General features: G+C 40.0%; 2 protein-coding genes across 2 annotated transcripts in view; both read right to left on the reverse strand.

Moving 5' to 3' along the window:
• tcf25 (transcription factor 25 (basic helix-loop-helix)) overlaps nt 1–3,858 on the reverse strand; it is a 52,326-nt gene extending 48,468 nt beyond the window's left edge. The window contains exon 1 of the mRNA XM_060923246.1: nt 3,517–3,858. Within this exon, the coding sequence (XP_060779229.1) occupies nt 3,517–3,768 (252 nt within the window). The 5' untranslated portion in view covers nt 3,769–3,858. The remainder of the gene's footprint in view (nt 1–3,516) is intronic.
• A 5,734-nt stretch (nt 3,859–9,592) lies between these two features.
• LOC132887714 (cytochrome b-245 light chain) lies at nt 9,593–22,194 on the reverse strand. Its single transcript, XM_060923247.1, has 6 exons — nt 22,041–22,194; nt 21,590–21,659; nt 19,547–19,621; nt 17,589–17,672; nt 17,323–17,404; nt 9,593–11,542 (listed from the first exon to the last, which is right to left on the reverse strand). Exons 1-6 carry the CDS (start codon nt 22,096–22,098, stop codon nt 11,348–11,350), a joined length of 564 nt encoding a protein of 187 aa, XP_060779230.1. The 5' UTR covers nt 22,099–22,194; the 3' UTR covers nt 9,593–11,347.
• Nucleotides 22,195–22,405: the final 211 nt, after the last annotated feature.

Raw genomic sequence — 22,405 nt, forward strand, 5'->3', positions numbered from 1 at the left:
CAATAACAGGCTTTATTTATCAAATCTTTTTATTAAGTTGTTTGTAAATGCTTGTGCAAGTCAAAACAAAACTAAACTCTTCCACCACGCTGATAAAAGTTCAGGAAATGCTAATTTTCTTCACACTCGTTTGCACATGTTGATCACTCGTAACATGCAAAGCGTAATCCTGACACAGCTCATTTGCATGTTGTGACGCCCACAAAACTCCACAAAAGACGAACACGCACAGACAGATCGGAGCACAAAATGAAAAAGGAAAAAAGAGAATAAAGTTGTGCTTTCTTCATCAAACACTTGTGAAATTCCTCTCTGCATTTAACCCATCTGAAGCAGTGAACAGACACGTGAGCAATGAGCACATACACATACCCAGAGCAGTGGGCAGCCATGCTAACAGCGCCCGGGGAGGAGTTGGGAGTTAGGCGCCTCGCTCAAGGGCACCTCAGCACAAGGCCGTCCCGTGTTAACCTAACCGCATGTCTTTGGATTGTGGGGGAAACCGGAGCACCCGGAGGAAACCCACGCAGACACGGGAAGAACATGCAAACTCTACACAGAAAGGCCCTCGCTGGCCTCGAACCCAGGACCTTCTTGCTGTGAGGCGACCGTGTTAACCAAATGAATGATCAGGGTAAAGACTGAAAATGCTGGAAACGAGTTTAGGTTTATATTCATCCGCCTTGTTACGCGTAAATGCGCACACACTCAGGAGCACGAATAGGATACAAGCGCTTTTCAGAATTTAGGCTACAGGTTTCATGGATTTACACGAATACCAAATTTCTTGATAAACGAGACTCATTGTCCTGCCGTGACACCAAAACGTGACACGACCGCTCACTTCTGGTGGGAATAACCAAAATACAGAACCAACCAACCAACCAGCTCGTTCATACCAGAAATCACTAAACACACATCAGAAATATTTCAGGATAAACATATTTAAAGGTGCGTTATGTAACACGAGTCTTTTTCAAGATTTGGTCTCGAAAGTTTCGGTGGGTTCAATGTTTGCATAAGCCCCAACCATTTTCACAAAGCTCCACCCCCAGGATCTACAGCGGCCAATAAAGCATCTATAAAATGACAAAACCAGAAATCAGTTTTCCAAACAATTCTCTCAGCGATTTAATACACTTTTCCTCAGGCCAAGTTTAATATATCTTTTTACTTTCATGTTCTACATATCTTTGGTTATTTGTACAAGTGAGGAATTAAAAAAACAAAAAATTTAAAAAATAAATAAAAAGATTGCCTATTGCACCTTTAATGTGTCCCAGGATAGAGTTTTCCTTTAAGATTGTCTATTATTATCAAATGTGGTTGGCCAAGGCTCATATTTACTTGGACTGGAATGAACAATTGAATACAAATATCTGAGAAAATCAGAAATCATTTGAAGGCATCATGAAAACATTGCCATGGTGTACAGTTCTGGTCAGAAGTTTACATACACTCATCATGGACATAACTATCATGGCAATATTCAACAGTTCCTTTGAGCTGTTCGTTTTTCTGTCACAGAATGAAGTTTGTAGTACGTGTTAATTTATTTTGAGTTTTCTGAAATCAACACAGAGTCATACATACAGCACACTTAATATTTGGTTAAATGTCCTTTTGTAAGTCTCATCTTGACCAGATGCTTTTGGTTGCCATCGGCAAGCTTCTGACAGAAGTCTGGTTGATATTTCACCGTTCTTCTTCGCAGAATTGATAGAGTCAATTAAATTTGTGTTTCCTGGAACAGACCTGATTTCTAAGCACAATCCATAAGCATATTTTCAATAGAGGGTGAGGTCAGGACTTCGGGAAGGCCATTTCAAAAGCTTAACATTAGCTGGCTTTATCCATTCACAATCTGACTTGATGTGCGTTTGAAGTCATTGTCCTGTTGGAACACCCAATTGTGTCCAAGTTTTTTCTATCTAGCTGACGGTTTGAGGTTCTGCTGAAGAATTCTGAGGTCATCCTTGTTCTTCTTTATTCCATCCAGTTCCACTGGCAGCAAAACAGCCTTAGAGCAGAATGCTACCACCACCATGCTGAATAGTTGGTACAGTTTTGATTAGTTTGTGAATGTTAGTGAATAGTAATGCTGGTGTTCCAGCAGCTTCCAGTCCATGGCAGTCCTATAACTTATTTGTCACATGCACACTTCAAGCACAGTGAAATTCATCCTCTGCATTTAACCCATGTGAAGCAGTGAACACACACACACACTCAGAGCAGTGGGCAGCCACACTACAGCGCCCGGAGAGCAGTCAGGGGTTCGGTACCTTGCTCAAGGGCACCTCAGCCCAAGGCCACCCCACGTCAACCTAACTGCATGTCTTTGGACTGTGGGGGAAACCCATGCAGACACGGGGAGAACATGCAAACTCCACAGAGAAAGAAAGGCCCTCGAACCCGGAACCTTCTTGCTGTGAGGCAACCGTGCTAACCACTACACCACCATGCCGCCCAACCAACTTGGTGGTTCCTGACCATCCAAACCAACTTCCTTTCATCTGAAAAAGACAGTTTGGGTCTTCTTCCAGCAAAGCAGCTTGACAAATTTGTTACGCTTCCAAATATCTTATACTTGTTGAACTGATAATCTTGGAAGCTGTACTTGTTTAGAAATGGCTTCAAGAGACAGATCTCTGATCTGCACTGAGCTCCTTGGACTTTCTCACCGTACAGCACATTGGTCAACGCAACTAGTGATGTCAAGAAATCCTCATCTCATCTCATTATCTCTAGCCACTTTATCCTGTTCTACAGGGTCGCAGGCGAGCTGGATCCTATCCCAGCTGACTACGGGCGAAAGGCGGGGTACACCCTGGACAAGTCGCCAGGTCATCACAGGGCTGACACATAGACACAGACAACCATTCACACTCACATTCACACCTACGCTCAATTTAGAGTCACCAGTTAACCTAACCTGCATGTCTTTGGACTGTGGGGGAAACTGGAGCACCCGGAGGAAACCCACGCGGACACGGGGAGAACATGCAAACTCCACACAGAAAGGCCCTCGCCGGCCACGGGGCTCGAACCCAGGATCTTCTTGCTGTGAGGCGACAGCGCTAACCACTACACCACCGTGCCGCCCTCAAGAAATCCTTTGTATGTCAATTAAAAAAAAAAAAAAAAAAAAAATCACTATCAGGAAGTTAAGAGGTCTTGGCAAATTAAAAGACATTCTGGGACTGAATCAATAATCGAAGTACTTGTGTAAAAATTTGATCCTGTAGATAATTTTGACTCCGTGTTGATTTCAGAAAACCTAAAATAAATTGGACTAAATTCTTGTTTTTTTTTTATTATTTCTATTAAAGTCGTATGATGTACAATTATTCTTCCACAGAAATAAGAACAGGTCAAAGAAAACACTAATGGTGTCCATTAGGAGTGTCTGAACTTCTGACCTCAACTGTATGTTTTAAAAAAGAAAAGAAATTAATTACAAGATTTAAAAACAACAACAACTAGCTAGCAAGTAATGCTAAACGCTGTAACTCTGACCAGTTCATAAATGTTGCTGATATTTTTCTGATTTTTGCTCTTCTTCTTCTTCGCTTTCTCCCTGCTGCTCTTAGCCGGCTGTAAAACCACCACCTCCTCTTCTTCTTCTTCCTCCTCCTCCTCCCTCTCCTCTTCTTCCTCCTCCAATTCTACTCCTTTCCTTTCTCCACCGGTCAGTTTCAGGTCCCGGATGTTTAGGTCCTCCTGTCCCCGCTGTTTCCCTTTCAGTCTCCGCAGCGCTCGGCTCGACATTTTTACACAAACCGGCTCAAACAGCTGCTTCGTGGTGCTAACGCTGTGCTAAACACACTCAACACGGCCATAAACAGGATCTGATTGGACAATCATACGGAAGCACTTTCAGTCTTTAACGGAAGTTGCGTCGTTAAGCAGGTATCACTGGATTTTTTTTTCTCCTACCTGTATTGCGCCTGCTTCAATACGATTGGTCAGTTGTTGACAAACTAACCAATCCTTGTACAGAGGCGGGGTTTGATGTTTATCTGGATGAATGCTCCAGGGGAGACCTGTACTTCAAATTATTGTCCACTAGAGGGCATTGCGGTCTCATCTCATCTCATCTCATCTCATTATCTCTAGCCGCTTTATCCTGTTCTACAGGGTCGCAGGCAAGCTGGAGCCTAGTTAACCTAACCTGCATGTCTTTGGACTGTGGGGGAAACCGGAGCACCCGGAGGAAACCCACGCGGACACGGGGAGAACATGCAAACTCCGCACAGAAAGGCCCTCGCTGGCCACGGGGCTCGAACCCGGACCTTCTTGCTGTGAGGCGACAGCGCTAATCACTACACCACCGTGCCGCCCTGCCTACACTGTATGATCAAAAATATGTGGACAGCTTGCGATTACATTCATATGTGTTTGTTAAACAACCCGTTCCAGATCCCTTTCCTGTAATAAGTCAAAGAAAGAAAGAACAACTTTATTCATCACACACTTGTGAAAATTCCTCTCTGCATTTAACCTATCTGAAGCAGTGAGCACACACACATACCCAGATCAGTGGGCAGCCATGCTAACAGCGCCCGGGGGGCAGTTGAGAGTTAGGTGCCTCGCTCAAGGGCACCTCAGCCCAATGCCGTCCCATATTAACCTAACCTAACCGCATGTCTTTGGACTGTGGGGGAAACCGGAGCAAACCCACGCAGACACGGGGAGAACATGCAAACTCCACACAGAAAGGCCCTCGCCAGCCACTGGGTTCGAACCCAGAACCTTCTTGCTGTGGGGCGACCGTGCTAACCACTACACGACCGTGCCGCTCAAGTCAAGTTTATTTGTATAGCACTTTTAACAATAAACATTGTCGCAAAGCAGCTTTACAGAATTTGAACGACTTAAAATATGAGCTCCCTAATCTATCCCCAATGAGCAAGCCTGTGGCGACGGTGGCAAGGAAAAACTCCCTCAGACGACATGAGGAAGAAACCTCGAGAGGAACCAGACTCAAAAGGGAACCCATCCTCATTTGGGCAACAACAGACAACATGACTATAACATTAACAGTCCTAACATAAAGTCAGCTTCGTTGATGCTATAAACCCCCCACCGACGGAAACCCGAGCGCAAAACCGTTCATGACAACCGCAGTCAGCAAGTCAACTGCAGTCCCCAGCCACAAAAGCACCACTGCCAGAGTCCAGAGCATCCTCCAGGCGCGACCCCCAACTGTCCATATGGGGCCGCCCTCCACAGGAGCGATGCGATGAGACTCCAACCAGACACAGGGCACCAGGATGGATCAGGTAAATAATAACTCCCACTCTTCTAAGAAAACTTTCCACTACACTGTCAGAAATAGGGATACAGTAGGAGTCCATTTCTGTACCCCAAGGTAGAATCTGCATTAATAAGGGCTCATTATTGGACCTCAAGGCCAAAAAGCCAAAAAGGTACTTATATATTCCCAAGCAGTATATAAAGGGTACAAATCAGTACCTTAGAGGGTAGTGATCCAGTGGCAAGCTGTCTCATCTCATCTCATTATCTGTAGCCGCTTTATCCTGTTCTACAGGGTCGCAGGCAAGCTGAAGCCTATCCCAGCTGACTACGGGTGAAAGGCGGGGTACACCCTGGACAAGTCGCCAGGTCATCACAGGGCTGACACATAGACACAGACAACCATTCACACTCACACCTACGCTCAATTTAGAGTCACCAGTTAACCTAACCTGCATGTCTTTGGACTGTGAGGGAAACCAGAGCACCCGGAGGAAACCCACGCGGACACAGGGAGAACATGCAAACTCCATACAGAAAGGCCCTCGCCGGCCACGGGGCTCGAACCCGGACCTTCTTGCTGTGAGGCGACAGCGCTAACCACTACACCACCGTGCTGCCCGTGGCAAGCCGTTGTACTCATAAACATACAATAATGTACTTTATTTTCTGAGAGTGTAAATTCTGAAGTGTGGTCCAGGCCTAGGGGATTTTTGTCAAATCAGCTTCAAGAGGATTAGTCCGGTGAGGAGGTCTGGGGTGCAGTCGGTGTTCCATTTCATCCCAAAGGCGTTCAGTGGGGATGAGTTCAGGCAGGGACACTCAAATTCTTCTACTTTAATTTTAACACACAACTGAGCTCTCTTTGTGCACAAATGCAATGTCATACTGGAACAGGTTTGGGCGTCTTAGTTACAGTAAAGAGAAACTGTAACACTACAACATACAAAGACATCTCATCTCATCTCATTATCTCTAGCCTCTTTATCCTGTTCTACAGGGTCGCAGGCGAGCTGGAGCCTATCCCAGCTGACTACGGGCGGAAGGCGGGGTACACCCTGGACAAGTCGCCAGGTCATCACAGGGCTGACACATAGACACAGACAACCATTCACACTCACATTCACACCTACAGTCAATTTAGAGTCACCAGTTAACCTAACCTGCATGTCTTTGGACTGTGGGGGAAACCGGAGCACCCGGAGGAAACCCACATGGACACGGGGAGAACATGCAAACTCCCCACAGAAAGGCCCTCGCCGGCCACGGGGCTCGAACCCGGACCTTCTTGCTGTGAGGCGACAGCGCTAACAACTACACCACCGTGCCGCCACATACAAAGACATTCTAGAGTGAATTGTTTGCTGCTAGTATTTTTTTTTTTTTTAATCTCATTTTTCAGGGCCTGGTGGAACCATCAAGAAAGACAAAAAGTGGCCCAACGTGGCAGCTTTTTGGGGAAGAACCACATATGGGTGTGATGATCAGGTTTGTACAGACTTTTGGCCATGGATTGTATCTGTGCATGAAATGAAACGAGTTACCTTGAAATAAATCGTCCTTTGTTACACCAAGACCAACAACAGGAAGTTAAAAACATTATTAAGATATCTCTAATAAACAGCTGTCAAATTCAGATTAGGTGTTAACTATGTGACTAAAGTACGGTATGTGGGTTTTTATATTTCATGTGACTATTGCAAACTGGTCTTAAAATTATTATTGCTAACTTTGACAAATCCTTTACTCCACATTTATTCATCGTTTGCATTAGCAAACCAAGGAAAATGCTCAACTTTTTTTCTTTTTGTATATCAGTTTTTTCATCCTTGATTCAGCTAGAATTAAAATGAATAGACCCTATCTCTATAAAATGAAAACTATTACTATAATATCTATGACTGGAGCCATTTTCCATGAAAAAACAAACAAACCATTTCAAACTCTTTAGTATTGTTGTTCTTTAATTCGGACCAGCTCTTCAGATAAGAAAGTCTGTGTCCTGCAATATGTTCTATCCCTTAGCAAAAAGTAGTATACTTAAAGTTCATTTTATTAAGTATGCTTCAGTATAAGTATAGCAAGTATACTACAGACCATGTACTTTTAGTGTACTAGAAAGTATACAAATTTAATACTTTTTCGGACTAAATTGGAACATTTCAAGTTTATAAAAGTATACTTTAAAGTTCATTTTAAGTTTGCAAAAGTACACTCTAAAGTATACAACAAGTACACTCATCTATATACTAGGTATATCCCTCTTGCATGCTTAAAGTATACAAGTACACTTATTGATATACTTCTTTTTGGGGGCTTTTTTCACCTTTAATGGATAGGACAGTGTAGAGACAGGAAATGAGCAGGAGAGGGATCAGGAAATTACCTTGGGTTGGAATCAAACCCAGGTCCCCAGATTTATGGTATGGAGCTTTAGTTGACTGAGCCACAACACCCCTTAGTTACATACTTCAAGTCCCTATTTTTAGTTTATTATTGTATACTTTAAGTATACTGTTATAAACTTTGGTTATTTCACTAGTTTACTTGTTATACTTTAAGTTTGCTTGGCATATTACTTGTAGCTTACTGTTTATATACTGGAAATATACTCCTTAATGTATTCTTAAAGTTTACTCATACTGTATGTACACAAGAGTGTGATGCATTTACAAAATCACAAGACAGAATGTTGAAAACAAGTTTGATATATTTTCAAACATTTCAAAAATAAAGACCTATGAAATCAAGTCCTTCCTTACTGGAGAAATTGATCAATAAAGTCAAGTCAAAAGTTTTTCTGTTTTTGTGTATGATTTTAAGGTACATAAAGATAATGCAATTGAGCACACATACTATATACTGTAAAGTTTTAAACTCCAGCATTATATTATATTAATATATAAATTAAATGTTAAGCATGAGTCAATGACTTGACCTTATTATGCACTTGGAGCAAGATATACTAAGTATTAGTACTTTGTGGCAGAAAAACGTGAAAAGTATACTAAAGTATACGTTTTAGTATTAAAGTATAAGTCTTAGTATTAATGTACTTAGTCTTAGACTTTTATTTATACTTTTCAGTATAAGCCAAGTATACTTCACTATACTATTCTTAAGTATACAAAATATAGTTTATAAAAAGTCAACTTCAAGTATACTTCTGCAGTTTTAGTAAAAAAATAAGTATACTCATAGTACACTTGAATAAACTTCTTTTTGCTAAGGGATCTTTATTAGGATGTACAGCTATAGGGAAAAAAAAATGAAGAGACCACTTTTAGTGGCCATTTTATCCTTTATTGTCCTTTATCTTTATGATTAGTTCAAGTATTCCAGTAATGTTGAGCTGTGTGCTATTTAGATATGCTGTCAAGTAATCTGTCATCAAGATGTTTGCGAACGTGATAAAGATTTGCAAGGAAATCGTGAAATGTTTCGAGGAAGTGTTTGCATATATGTGTGTGTGTTCTTCCTTCTGGTACAGAAGTAAAAGATATGGATTAATTCATGGCATTCAACACAGTTAACCTTCTCTGTACTCATAGACACAAAACATTCCTGGCATAAAGGTCATTCTCTTAACAACAAAAGCCAAAGCACTGAAGGAAGTTTTCTTTTTCTCATCAAGGAAGTCATAGTTGTAAAAGCAAAGCTTTGCTGGTGTTATTTGCCTAACACAAAAGGCCAGAGAAATACACAGTTTCCTCTTTGCTAAATATGTGATGTGAAACACATTTCGCCACTATGGTTCATCAGTCCATCAGTCTCAGCATATGTGCTGCTGTTAAAAAAAAAAGGGAACGAAAAGATTTCCCCATATTTTGCAATTTGGGTGAAATAGAGAGCAACGAAAAAGGAGAACATTAACTAACTTAAACCCTGCTGTGTGTGAATCTCTGAGGAAAATAGGAGATGCTTACCATCCAGGCTTAATAATTAACATCTTACATGTCACCTTGATCATGACAGAATAAAGCACGATGAATAAAACTCTGATTTTACTCAAACAGGTCATGTGTTTAATCTCAGAACATCCAAAGGCCTTCCAGTAAAGTGTCGAAACTCGGCAGCCATCTTGGTAATACTTAGTTCTTTTCGGGTCATAAAAAACACACACACAACCCTAACCTCCTGCTGTATTTACTTGAATAAAACTTCCCCACGTTGCGCCTACTTCCTCAATCTACCCACCGCCAGACGTTTTCTGCTAACGTCCTACAGGACACACTGTATGTAATACAGGCGCCATGTTGAGCATCACACCCTGCCCCATTCACATTTTTACAGAATATTCAGCCAAATAAAAACATCTGGGATAACATTACAAGCATGACATATAGTAGGCTATTTATTATCACTGAATACAGAGCTGTAACACAGTCCAAATAAAAAACAGATTTGTCGGTTAAGGTGCATCAGTAGCCCCCTAAAAATGAAAAGTTCCTTCGATCATGTTCCTTTTGGTAAGGAAACACACTGGGTGAAATATTTTGACAAAATTCTAAAGTTTAATGGTGGCACCAGGAGCTCAAAGTTATGGAAAAAGCTGCTATTTTATGACAAAATTTCGATCACTTTTCATGAAACATTATGGCATCTTATAGAGTATACCAAATATCTTAGATACACATTTTTAGTGCATATTCTAAATATATTATCAAGCACAGTTTGAGTTTTAGCGGGTCATTGAATCATTGTTCAACTACTTTTAAACAATACAAATGTATTATGAATCACATTAACGCTTCTCAGTCCCTTGCAAAAGGTTCTTAACATGATCTCTGGGTCACAAGAAATCAATAAACGGAGTCCAACATTGTGATTCAAACCTTACGCGGGAACATAAAATAAGCGTTTTTTTGGCAAAAAAAAAAATGAACCTCATGGTGCCACCATTAGACTTTTGAATATGGTCCAAAAATTTTACAGGATGTCTTTATTGGTGAAAAAGAACACCCAGACAAAAACGCATCAGATTTTATGAAAGTGAGGGCAACTGATGCACCCTATTGTCGGTACAGATATACTGTATCAGTCTATCGGATGTTTCATTAACATTTGTTCTTTTTGAAACAGTGTAGATATTAAAATATACATATATATATGTAAAAAAAAATTATAAAATTGTGATAATATAAATACACTGACAGATTGATGACATATGAAGCACATAGATTATTAATCACCAGTGAGTTTTGCTTTCATTTCCTTGAAGACAAAAATCCCAAGTTCAGCCCTTTTTGTGATTTTATACACACACACACACACACACGTGTTCATACACACCTTCTGAACGAATGCGGGTGTTAACTAATTGTGGTGGTTTTGGACAGAAAAATCATCCAGTATGACGTGTACACACTAGGATTTTTTGGTCAACAGTAATACTTATCTGTACAATGTACAGTTGAGTGCACCTCCCTGGTTTCGAGTATCTTAATATCAAAGCAAACGAGTCTAACGAGCTCTCTTAGCAATCTCAAAAAACGTTTGCACCCCTTTTCACAAACCTCAGTGAATTTATTTAATTTTTATATTAAAAGTTCAAACAGGTTCAAAGTCCGGAGCACTTTGCCATGACTAAGATCTGACCAAAGAGTTGAAGATAAAATCCTCCAAGACAAGTGGAATGAACGTTAGGATTCAGAAATATTATTTCATTCCTTTCATTGTTGTGTTATTTAATAATTATGACTGTAATTAAAACCAGTCATATCTTGAATTAATTTGAGGGTTGGTACTGTATCATGAATGTGATGTAAGGGTGCACAAACTTTTGCACTCAACTGTACAAAGCTGTATAAATCTTCTCCATAGTGTGACAGAAGCAGAATAATCAGTGTGTGACCAGACCATCTTCTTGCAAACTACCTCACAAAAACACTGATAAAATAAGCAGTAACATGACATTAAGACTGCAAACAGGACCGAACACATCTCTTTAAAAGTCGTTCATGTGAACGGAGTGATTCTGCAGTAAAGTGTGTATGCACTTCTGTCTCGTTGGTGCAGCAGGTACTCCGTCCTTTCTCTCTCCCTCCCCCTCGGTGTGCCAGCTGAATTAGAATCCTTACGATTTGGCTGTTCATTGTTCGTCGGCAGTCACAGGCATGGGGTTGGTATATGATGCAGCCTCGAGGTCATCCGTTCTCTTCCTGCGAATCTCAGGAGGAGGGCGTGGTGGGGGGTTCTGAGGGGGCTGCCTGATGCTTGGAGCAACACGTTTCATGGGTTCTTCCTTTGGCAAAATGGGTTCCCAGTGCTCGCCGTGAATGGCTGCCTATGGAGCAACAGTGAAGAGTTATTTAAAGCAGCATCCAGTCATGCATTAGCAAGAAACAAGTATAAAGATGACTTAATATCTCAGTATCACTCCTGAGGGTTATGATGTATGTTACTGAGGGCTCACTGGGTAGGGATTTGTACAACTAATCAGAAGATTGTGAGATCTTATTTTTTACAAGATTTGAAAAAGCTTGCAAAATTTTTAACCCTAATCTGCTTAGCACAAGTGGCTTGTAAGTCGCTTTGGACAAGATTTAAGATTTTTTTTGGTTGTAAGTCACTTTGGCTAAGATTTGGACAAGATTTGTCACTTGTAAGTCGCTTTGGACAAGATTTGTAAGATTTTTCGGTTGCAAGTTGCTTTGGATAAGATTTGAAGAATTTTGCAAGCATTTTAACCCTAATCTGCTTAGCACAAGTCGCTTGTAAGTCACTTTGGACAATATTTGGACAAGATTTGTCACTCGTAAGTTGCTTTGGATAAGATTTGGACAAGATTTGTAAGATTGGTCAATTATGAGTCGCTTTGGATAAGATTTGTCGCTCGTAAGTTGCTTTGGATAAGATGTGGACAAGATTTGTCAATCGTGAGTCGCTTTGGACAAGATTTGTCGCTCGTAAGTCGCTTTGGATAAGATTTGGACAAGGTTTGTAAGATTTGTCGCTCGTAAGTCGCTTTGGACAAGATTTGTAAGATTTTTCGGTTGCAAGTTTCTTTGGATAAGATTTGAAGAATTTTGCAAGCATTTTAACCCTAATCTGCTTAGCACAAGTCGCTTGTAAGTCACTTTGGACAAGATTTGTAAGATTTGTCACTCGTAAGTTGCTTTGGATAAGATTTGGACAAGATTTGTAAGATTGGTCAATTATGAGTCGCTTTGGATAAGACTTCTAAGATTTGTCGCTTGTACGTCGATTTAGACAAGATTTGTCGCCCCCAAGTTGCTTGGGATAAGATTTGGACAAGGTTTGTCAATCGTGAGTCGCTTTGGACAAGATTTGCAGCTTATACGTCGCTTTGGACAAGATTTGTAAGATTTGTCACTCGTAAGTTGCTTTGGATAAGATTTGAACAAGGTTTGTAAGATTTGTCGCTCATAAGTCGCTTTGGACAAGATTTGTAAGCGCTTGTAAGTTGCTTTGGACAAAATTTCAATTCTTGCAAGATTTTTAACCCTAATCTGTTTAGCACAAGTTGCTTGTAAGTTGGTTTGGACAAGAATGTCTGCCAAATACATTATGGATTTTAAATTCATAACAGTATCCATTTCTTCTGCTTATTTGTTGGGGATCATTATTGGTGCATTGCAGTGCAAGAGATACCACAACGTGTGTAATTTATAAGAAGCCTTTATTTTGTACACTAGAACACAATGAAATTCTTCCTCTGCATTTAACCCATGAAGCAGTGAACACAAGTGAGCAATGAGCGCGCGCACACACACACACACACCAGTGTGCAGCTATACTACAGCGCCTGGGGAGCAGCTGGGGGTTCGGTGCCTTGCTCAAGGGCACTTCAGCCACGATACAGAGGGAGGGGAAAGTGCTGTTCATTCACTCAGCTCCCCTCACGTTTTTCCTGCCGGTCCTGGGAAGCGAACTAGCAACCCTTTGGGCCCAAGGCTGCTTCTCTAACCTTTAGACGAAACTTAATTTAGGATTTGCTTGACCTTACCCAAACTAATGATATTTCTTTAAAAGGGGTAACAATAGTACCAACCTCAAACTGTCCCGACACACCCAGGACGTCTCCGGAATCATCTCCGTATTTAACTCCCTCTGTCCACAATGATTGAGCTCAACTGCTTTCTCTATGTCTCACTCGTTCTGTCATACTGTACAATAGCTGCCACAGGTTAAGAGGTTGTGGCCTCAGTATATTAATTTGTGCTCACACTTTATTAAAGAACAATCACCATTTCACCTTAACACTTCTGTTACCTGTTAAAGCATGTTTAACAGTTGTCTTTATTGTCAATCTCAAAGGTTTGTATCGCCATTTAATTTTGAATTAGTCACTGTCTAGTGACATAAAATACACTAGGGTTAAAGAATAACCAGTCCCTGTGGTGCTGGATGCTGGTTTCTTTTTTATTCACTGTGAAATGAAAGTTGAACTGGAAGTGCGGATTTTTTTTTTCCCCTTTTCATAAACCAGAGAAGCATGTGGTGTCTACAGTAGGATAGGAGGGTTACCATGTGATAATTTGAGGGAATTTAAAAAAAAAAAAAAGTTTCACCAGATCAGAGTAGAAATAAACTATTAAAGACACACAAGCTGTTCATGAGAATGAAAGGAAAATATCTACAGTGTTATGAAATACAGTATGCCTGACATGTTTATAGTTTAAAATATTACAGTGAACTAAAGTGCAGCCTGGTCTACGTTTCATATAAATGAGATGTACAATATATACGGATATAAATAGATTTAATTGTTTGTGTTTTTGTCTTGTTTAAGTGAGGTTGTGGTGAAGGGGAAAAAAAAAAAAAAACCTGTGGCATTTCCTATGACGAAATAGTGAACGTGATGGAACAGGAATTTTCACAAAGTTATCCAATACTCCCACACGGTCCAGTTCATAAAACTGGGCGAGGATCTAAAGTTACTTCCTTGTCACTGGATTTAATTAATCTCATCTCAATTTCTCTAGCCGCTTTATCCTGTTCTACAGGGTCGCAGGCAAGCTGGAGCCTATCCCAGCTGACTACGGGCCAAAGGCGGGGTGCACCCTGGACAAGTCGCCAGGTCATTACAGGGCTGACACATAGACACAGACAACCATTCACACCTACGGTCAATTTAGAGTCACCAGTTAACCTAACCTGCATGTCTTTGGACTGTGAGGGAAACCGGAGCACCCGGAGGAAACCCACGCGGACACGGGGAGAACATGCAAACTCCACACAGAAAGGCCCTCGCCGGCCACGGGGCTCGAACCCAGGACCTTCTTGCTGTGAGGCGACAGCGCTAACCACTACACCACCATGCCGCCCCGGATTTAATTAATATTTAAGCTAATCTTCTACTACTTATTATTCGGGGAAGTCATGGCCTAATGGTAAGAGAAGCAGCGTTGGGACCAAAAGGTTGCTAGTTCAATTCCCTAAACCAGCAGGAATGGCTGAAGTGCTCTTGAGCAAGGTACCCAACCCCTAACTGCTCCCCAGGTTGCTCTGGGTATGTTGTATGGCACTCTGGATAAGAGTGTTTGCTAAATGCCTGCAATGTAATTATTATTACGACAGTACTGGGTATCTCCAAGATCCCTGGTACTATACTGAACTTGGGCTACTGTTTGTACTTTATCTACATCTTTGTTTTCCCTGTGATCACATGGGCTTCGTCCAGGTTTTCTAGCTTCCCGCTACCTCCCAAAAACATGCCAGTAAGCAGACTGGTTACACTAAAGTGCCCCAAGTGAGAATGTGTGTGCATGGTGCTCTGTGATGGATTAACGCCCTGTCCTGGGGGTATAATTTTAACTTATACCAGGGCGTGATGTGAATAGGTCTGGGGCTGTGTTCAGCAGTATAACATGAACTGTTTAGAAGACAGACAGACAAAAAAAAAAAAAAAAAAAAAAACTTATAAGAAGAACTGCTGAAGTAATTTCCTGTGGCCGTGTTGCTGTTGAAGGTACTAAAAGAACGTGAAAAAAAAATGGACGTGTGGAGAGTAATAAATATAAATGCATTTTAATCTGTATTTATATCAGTGCTAAAATCGTTAGAACACACGAGACAAACGACATGACTGTGGCACAAGCTTGGTGCAAACTTTCTACAGGAAATACAGTACATTATTGTACCTTTAGGTGTACAATGGCTTGTGACTGGATCAGTACCCTCCAAGGTACTTATTTGTACCCTTTATATACTGCTTGGGAACATGTATGTACCTTTTTGGCCCTGAAAAGGTACACAGTTACCTTGAGGTCCAATAATGAGCCCTAGGGGGTACATTAGTGTAGACTGTACCTTGGAGGACAGAAATGGACTCCTACTGTACCCCTATTTCTGACAGTGTAGACATGAGCAAAAAGACGAAAAGCAGTTACAGGACAGAAATGATGACACTGACACAGCAAATGTTTCAACAACTATTCAGCCAGAGATGGACAGCAACGAAGCACATTCGCTTGAGTACTGTCCTTCAGTACACCGAGTATCTGTACTTTACTTGAGTATTAATTTTTTGGCAACTTATGACTAACTTCACTACATTTGAAAGACAAAATATCGTACTTTTCACTCCACGACATTTCTATCAAGGTCCTCGTTACTATGAAGCAGCTTTTTTTTCCTTTTCTAAATCGTGACGATTTTTTCACAGGTGACGCTGAGACAGCCGATCAGTAATCACTAGGGTCACGTCATGTCCATAGACTGTATAAAATCAAGTTCAATGATCTCTCCGCAGCATTATTTAACACGATCAGTTGATGGCAGAATGGAAGGAGGCGGTTCTTCTGGGGAACGTACGCACCCACCCATGGCTTTACGTAGAACCCATGTTTCAGTTTTCTGAAAGGGTTAAAGATTCATTTTGGTTTAAACGTTTGCTTTGTTTGCCTAAACCGGACCATATCACAGCCTACAAAAACTCGCCGTCCGACCTGCGAAAGCATATTGAGGTATATAAACGTTTTATTCCAAGAGAAAGCTTGCAATGAAGTTGTCTGTGCTTTTAGAGCTAGCGATAACGTTTCAATAGCTATGCAGTCTGGTTAGTCAAATGACTTTCTCTGGATTTGCCCGCCAAGTTGCCGTAGCCTTGTCCACAGCTAACGTTAACACATAGCTAGTTAACTTGGACACTGTTAGTTAGCATGTAAACACAGAGTTACACTAACATGAATAACGTTAACTTACCTGAAGTGCTTTCAGAAATAATGTTTTCGCATAATCTTGCCAAATACACAGAATGTAGAAATCTCTTTTCTAGTAACGTTAGCTACCCAATATGTCAAGCTTGAAAAGATTTTGCTAGGATGTCAGGTGGAGCTTCAGTGACTAGCTAGCTTAACGTTAAACCACCATGATTCCACAAGCAGATTCATATGTGCATCAATACATACAATTGTGTGCACACACACACGAGACCTGTGAGATGGACAGTATTGTACTAGTTAGTCACAACAACTTTGTTGAAATTTTTTATTTTGATGTCAGATTATGGTCTTGCTTTTTTTTTTTTGTCTTGCTTAAAGCAGTGTTGCTGTTGGGCAGTTATTAAGCTCGAGGTGCGGACTTTGGTTTTAATCAGGTTGGATTGTCGTTTTTATTTTCTGAGCAATCTGTATTTATAGCTATTGCTATACATATACAGAGCTGGGTCAGAACACGGCCATGCTGCTTTGTGGGGGTGGGGAGGAGCGTTAGAAAAAAATTTTTTTTTAATGAAAATGACAGTGGTTTTTTTCAGTTCAGTTGTGTTTCATTTTGTTACATTCAACCAGGCGTTGATTCTACAGGTTCTACAAGCAAGTCAGTAAATCCAGTCGGTTGCTTCGGAGGAATTAGGTTTTGTAAGCGTTGTGGCAATACAACAATGCGTTGACGGAAAATGTACTTTTAATACTTAAGTATTTTTAAAAGCAAGTAAAAATTTGACTGGACAACTTTTGTATCAGAGTAACATTTGACCAGCGGGACCTGTACTTTGACTTAAGTAATGAAGTTTGGGTATTTTGTCCACCTCTGTACAAGCAACAAGATTAAGGAGAAGTTTCAAAACAAAAGGCAGCTGAAGCTGAAGGGTTTACTTACTGAGAAGTAGATAAGACTGGCTATCCCAAGACAGACACAGCCTAAAACTGTCGCAAGCATGAAACCTCCAGGAACACTGAGCCTAAAGAGGAAAACAGTTATGTGACATTGAAAGAACAGAAATATGAATGGCATTTTGACGAATGGTGTGAATGGCATTTTGAGGAAGTATCAAGAAAACAAACACACCTCTGTCTGTCACACAATGTGCTTTTTTGATAAGACAAAAAAAAAAAAAAATGCAGTCGGTACAGGATTCTACTTACGCCGCATGAAGTACTGCTCGAACGTAGTAATTTCTAGTCAGAGGGCCAAATGCCTTGACACACACAGTGAAGCAATACTGACCACTGGGGAAAAAAAAAAAAGTTTTACAACAACGAAACAACTTCAACTTCCTCATGACACACATCTATAAATACACTTTTATTACAGACACTAGAAATACAGTACAAGACAAGTGTTTTACTGGGAAATACACCACTCGTATTTTTCATAGGAATAGGATATAGAGTAACAAATTTTTCAAAATCTTCACTCCTGAGAAAATCGATGAATTGTTTTGATAAATTTGGGGACTGTGTGAATGGATCAATAAAATAAAATAAATCACACGTCAGCTTGAAGATGGGGCGGCACGGTGGTGTAGTGGTTAGCGCTGTCGCCTCACAGCAAGAAGGTCCGGGTTCGAGCCCCGTGGCCGGCGAGGGCCTTTCTGTGTGGAGTTTGCATGTTCTCCCCGTGTCCGCGTGGGTTTCCTCCGGGTGCTCCGGTTTCCCCCACAGTCCAAAGACATGCAGGTTAGGTTAACTGGTGACTCTAAATTGACCGTAGGTGTGAATGTGAGTGTGAATGGTTGTCTGTGTCTATGTGTCAGCCCTGTGATGACCTGGCGACTTGTCCAGGGTGTACCCTGCCTTTCGCCCGTAGTCAGCTGGGATAGGCTCCAGCTCGCCTGCGACCCTGTAGAACAGGATAAAGCGGCTAGAGATAATGAGATGAGCTTGAAGATGTGAAGTTTATCTTCTCGTGTTAAAAAACTTGCATTTTTCATACAAAATACATCGCGGATCCGAGGGACAATTTAAATAATATTAGCTGGCTGTTCTTCATGGTATATCAGATATATTCCATTCAGCGAGCATGATACTGAACAAGTCGAAGACAAGTAGCTGAATGGAATATATCTGATATACCACGAAAAAAAGCCAATTATCATTATACATACACATTCCTTTCGGGTGTTCAACACGTCTTTCTCTTTCAAAATTCTCTCAAAATCTTCCGTATTTAGCAAAGCGAAGCAAACCTGGCGGCCATGTTCGTTTACAAATTGTCACAATCACTCGCTTGAATGGAAGTTTTACATCTTCGATGTGTGCCACGATGTTATCTTGACAACCATGCAATATCGTAAACCATATTCAACGCTCATTCTCCATTGGGTAGAGTGACGTAATGCACAATATGCTAACAATATTGCATGCTATCAAACCAAATGAATGAAACCCACTAGAAAGGAATAGAACATGCACTTTTATTCCGTCAAAAAGGTGTCCTGTATGTATAATAATTCTTGATATGGTATTTCCCTCCGATGATGTCACTCCCAGTGTTTTCCTGTTGACTAGACGTGTATTGTCAAAATGGTGAACCAGTTCAAAATTAAAATTCTTTTGATTAACTTGCGTGTTTTTTTTATCCATATAATATAAAGAAAATTACACGGTGGGGCGAAGATATGAAGTTTCTTCTTGTGTTGAAAAATATATCACTCGTTCGCTTCACTCATTCGTATTATATACATTCGCCACTTGAATATAAACTTCATATAATATCCTCCATTTATATACCATTTTTACAACAGAAGAAACACATACACAAAAATGATACAACTAAAGAGTGGAAGGAAGAAAGGTAACTAAAAAAGAGGGAGGGGGGGGAAAAAACCTAAAAAAAAAAAAAACTACCCAGTATGATGACCTGGAAATTTCTTAAAAGGGAAACAGACTTTATATCACATGATGATTTTAGAGTGTTTCATCATTAATGTTATTTTTTGTTACTTGTGAAATCCTGGAACGTCTGTAAATGCAAACTCAAATACATAAAATACTGGTTTCATTATTTAAATGCATGCTTTATGTGCACACTTTTTGCACTCAACCGTATTTCCTGAAAGGAGCAACAGAGAGCTCAGAGCACATCAAGCAGAAACACTTACGTTCTCGCAACACTGGTTCCTTTGGCTCTCCTGCTGCGTGGGTACTCCAGCACACACACGAACACACCTGCAGCTCTGTACCTCAATTAAGGGCACTAAACAATACATTCATCATAACATTCAACAATAAAAGTGAATGACTTGGAAATAACCGTGAAACTAAACAGAAGGTGTGGCGTTCAAAGAGGAATGTCAGCCTATACATGGATGCACTGACTGACAAACCCTGGAGTGTTTCACCACACACAGTGCAACACCACTGGACTTAATTCATTTTAAATATTAAAATGAATTATTAAAAGCATTTAGAGTCCTTTGAAAAATAGAAGTATAATGCTGGAAGTAACAGATGCTTTTTATACAGATTGAGTCACTAGAGTCGCATCCAAAAATATTATGTAGATGACATTTTAAACCCATTAACTCTGTCCATGTTAACATATTTAAATGACTAATAAACAATATTCATTTGTACACAGCCCTAAAATCCAGAAAGGTGATTTTTTTTTAAAAAAGTGCAAATTAAATCCCGAAGTGATTCATACAGTATCAGTGGTTTGTAGTACACACACACACACACCATACCAGTCAAAAAAAAAAAAAAAGTTTGTACACCCCATACTCTACTCATTCATAGGTTTTTTTCTGTATTTTGATCATTTTGTCTGCTGAATAAGAATAAGACATTATGTGATAAACAAGGTGGTTTTTTTTTTAATATTTTAGATTCTTCAAAGTAGACACCATACCAGTCGAAAGTATGTACATCCCATACTCTACTCATTCATAGGTTTTTTCTGTGGCGGTAATGCACCAAATACGCTAGTTTGCCAACCGCCATAAAACCAGAAGAAGAAGAAGAAGGTTTTTTCTGTATTTTGATCATTTTGTCTGCTGAATAAGACATTATGTGATAAACAAAGTGGGTTTTTTTTTAAATATTTTAGATTCTTCAAAGTAGCCACCATACCAGTCGAAAGTTTGTACACCCCATACTCTACTCATTCATAGGTTTTTTCTATATTTTGATCATTTTGTCAGCTGAATAAGACATTATATGATAAAACAAAAAAAGTGGTTTAAACACACACTAATATATGAGTGATTCCACGCTTATGGGTACTGAAATGGGGACATGAACTTATTTTTAAAAATCCACCTAAAACCATTTCTTTTTTTACCATCAGGTCACAAAACATGTAATCTTTAATGAATGATATGTTAAAAGATAACTTTAATTTTCTGAGATGTAATAAAAACATATTTATATGCCAAAGTCAGAACGTAACAGAAGTGTTGTGGACATATATATTCTCAATTTTAACAATGTAGAATTACTTTTTGAAACATAGGAAGGTGATGTTTTAGCAAATATAATTAATAAACATGTGTAGTAGAATAAACATACACATTCTTTCAATAAGATTAACATGGTATATAGCTAGATTGTAATTAATTTGTAACAGACGCGAGATGGACAATCGTAACAGAAGTAATGTAACAGACATCATTTTGGAACTCATAGGCTTGACTTTGGCATATAAACATGTTTTTATTACATCTCAGAAAATTAAAGTTATCTTTTAACAGATCATTCATTAAAGATTCCATGTTTTGTGACCTGATGGTAAAAAAAGAAATGGTTTTAGGTGAATAAGTTCATGTCCCCATTTCAGTACCCATAAGCGTGGAATCACTCATATAGTTTTTTTTTCTAAACAGTATTTTATTTTATATTTTAGATTCTTCAAAGTACCCCCACTCCATTTTCTCCCCTTTCTTGGAAGGAAAGACTTGTTAATAATGACTTGTTGCCAAAGTGGATAAACACGATTATGATTTTTTTTTTAAAATAATAATTCTGTGAGTCGACAATAATAATAATAATAATGAGTCGTTTGAAAGAACTGATTCGTCCACAGTTCTTCATAAACAAATCCCTGAACAACAGCATGTAAGTGGTTGTGTATTTATGTGCACACAGATGATTTCTTCAAAACCAACTGATTGATTGATTGATTAAAGCATGAAATGAAAGGATACATCCCATAAGCAGCGAACTCCCAGTCTCTGAACTGACCTGCCACTCCTACGATGCCACCAGTGAGATAAACTGAAACAGGGAAGTTGAGAAAAAAAAAAACTTTTATTCCTTCCAGTAGGCCACTTCATCATCAATTCATCACATTACAGATGTTTAGTGTTAAGCAGAAAGACTGTTTTTCCGTGTTATTGTTACTGTTGTGTAGCTGGAGATGTTTCAATAACTCGGTATCAAACACATCCACAGGCTCCAGGAGACATTTATCTGAGTTTATGTTTACAGCAAATAAATCACAAACCCTGAGCAATCCCTGATTTCCTGAAACTGTAAACATGCTGTAAAGAAGCTCGGGCTCCACTTTACAGACACTACATGATCACCATGATGATGATGATGATGATATATTAAAAAAAAAAAAAAAAGTTTTGCGTGAAAGTTGAGTTTACTCACTGAGTCCAGCCGCTAGAGCTTGTTCATTAGCCCACATTGCCCACTCGATCTTGCCCATTGTCACTGAGGTGGTTTACAGAGCACCGATCTGCTGCTTCTTCTCACTTTCTACACCTTCACTGAGCCGAGGAAACACGCGCCTGGACACTTATTACAGAGAACAAAGGTGGGCGTGGCCAGAGCACCCAAGCTCCGCCTCGTGATTTCGTCACGTCCTTGTTTTCTTGCTTGAAGCGAGTGATTTCAGTCTGGATTTCACGCGCTGATTTTTATCTCTGACTGAGAGTTAATACCAGTTCAGATACAGCCCATTACACAATTATTGGCACCCTGAGTCATATTTAGAGTTTAAACATATGGGGACG

This window comes from Neoarius graeffei, chromosome 6, assembly GCF_027579695.1.
Source record: "Neoarius graeffei isolate fNeoGra1 chromosome 6, fNeoGra1.pri, whole genome shotgun sequence".
In the NCBI taxonomy this organism is placed as follows: domain Eukaryota; kingdom Metazoa; phylum Chordata; class Actinopteri; order Siluriformes; family Ariidae; genus Neoarius; species Neoarius graeffei.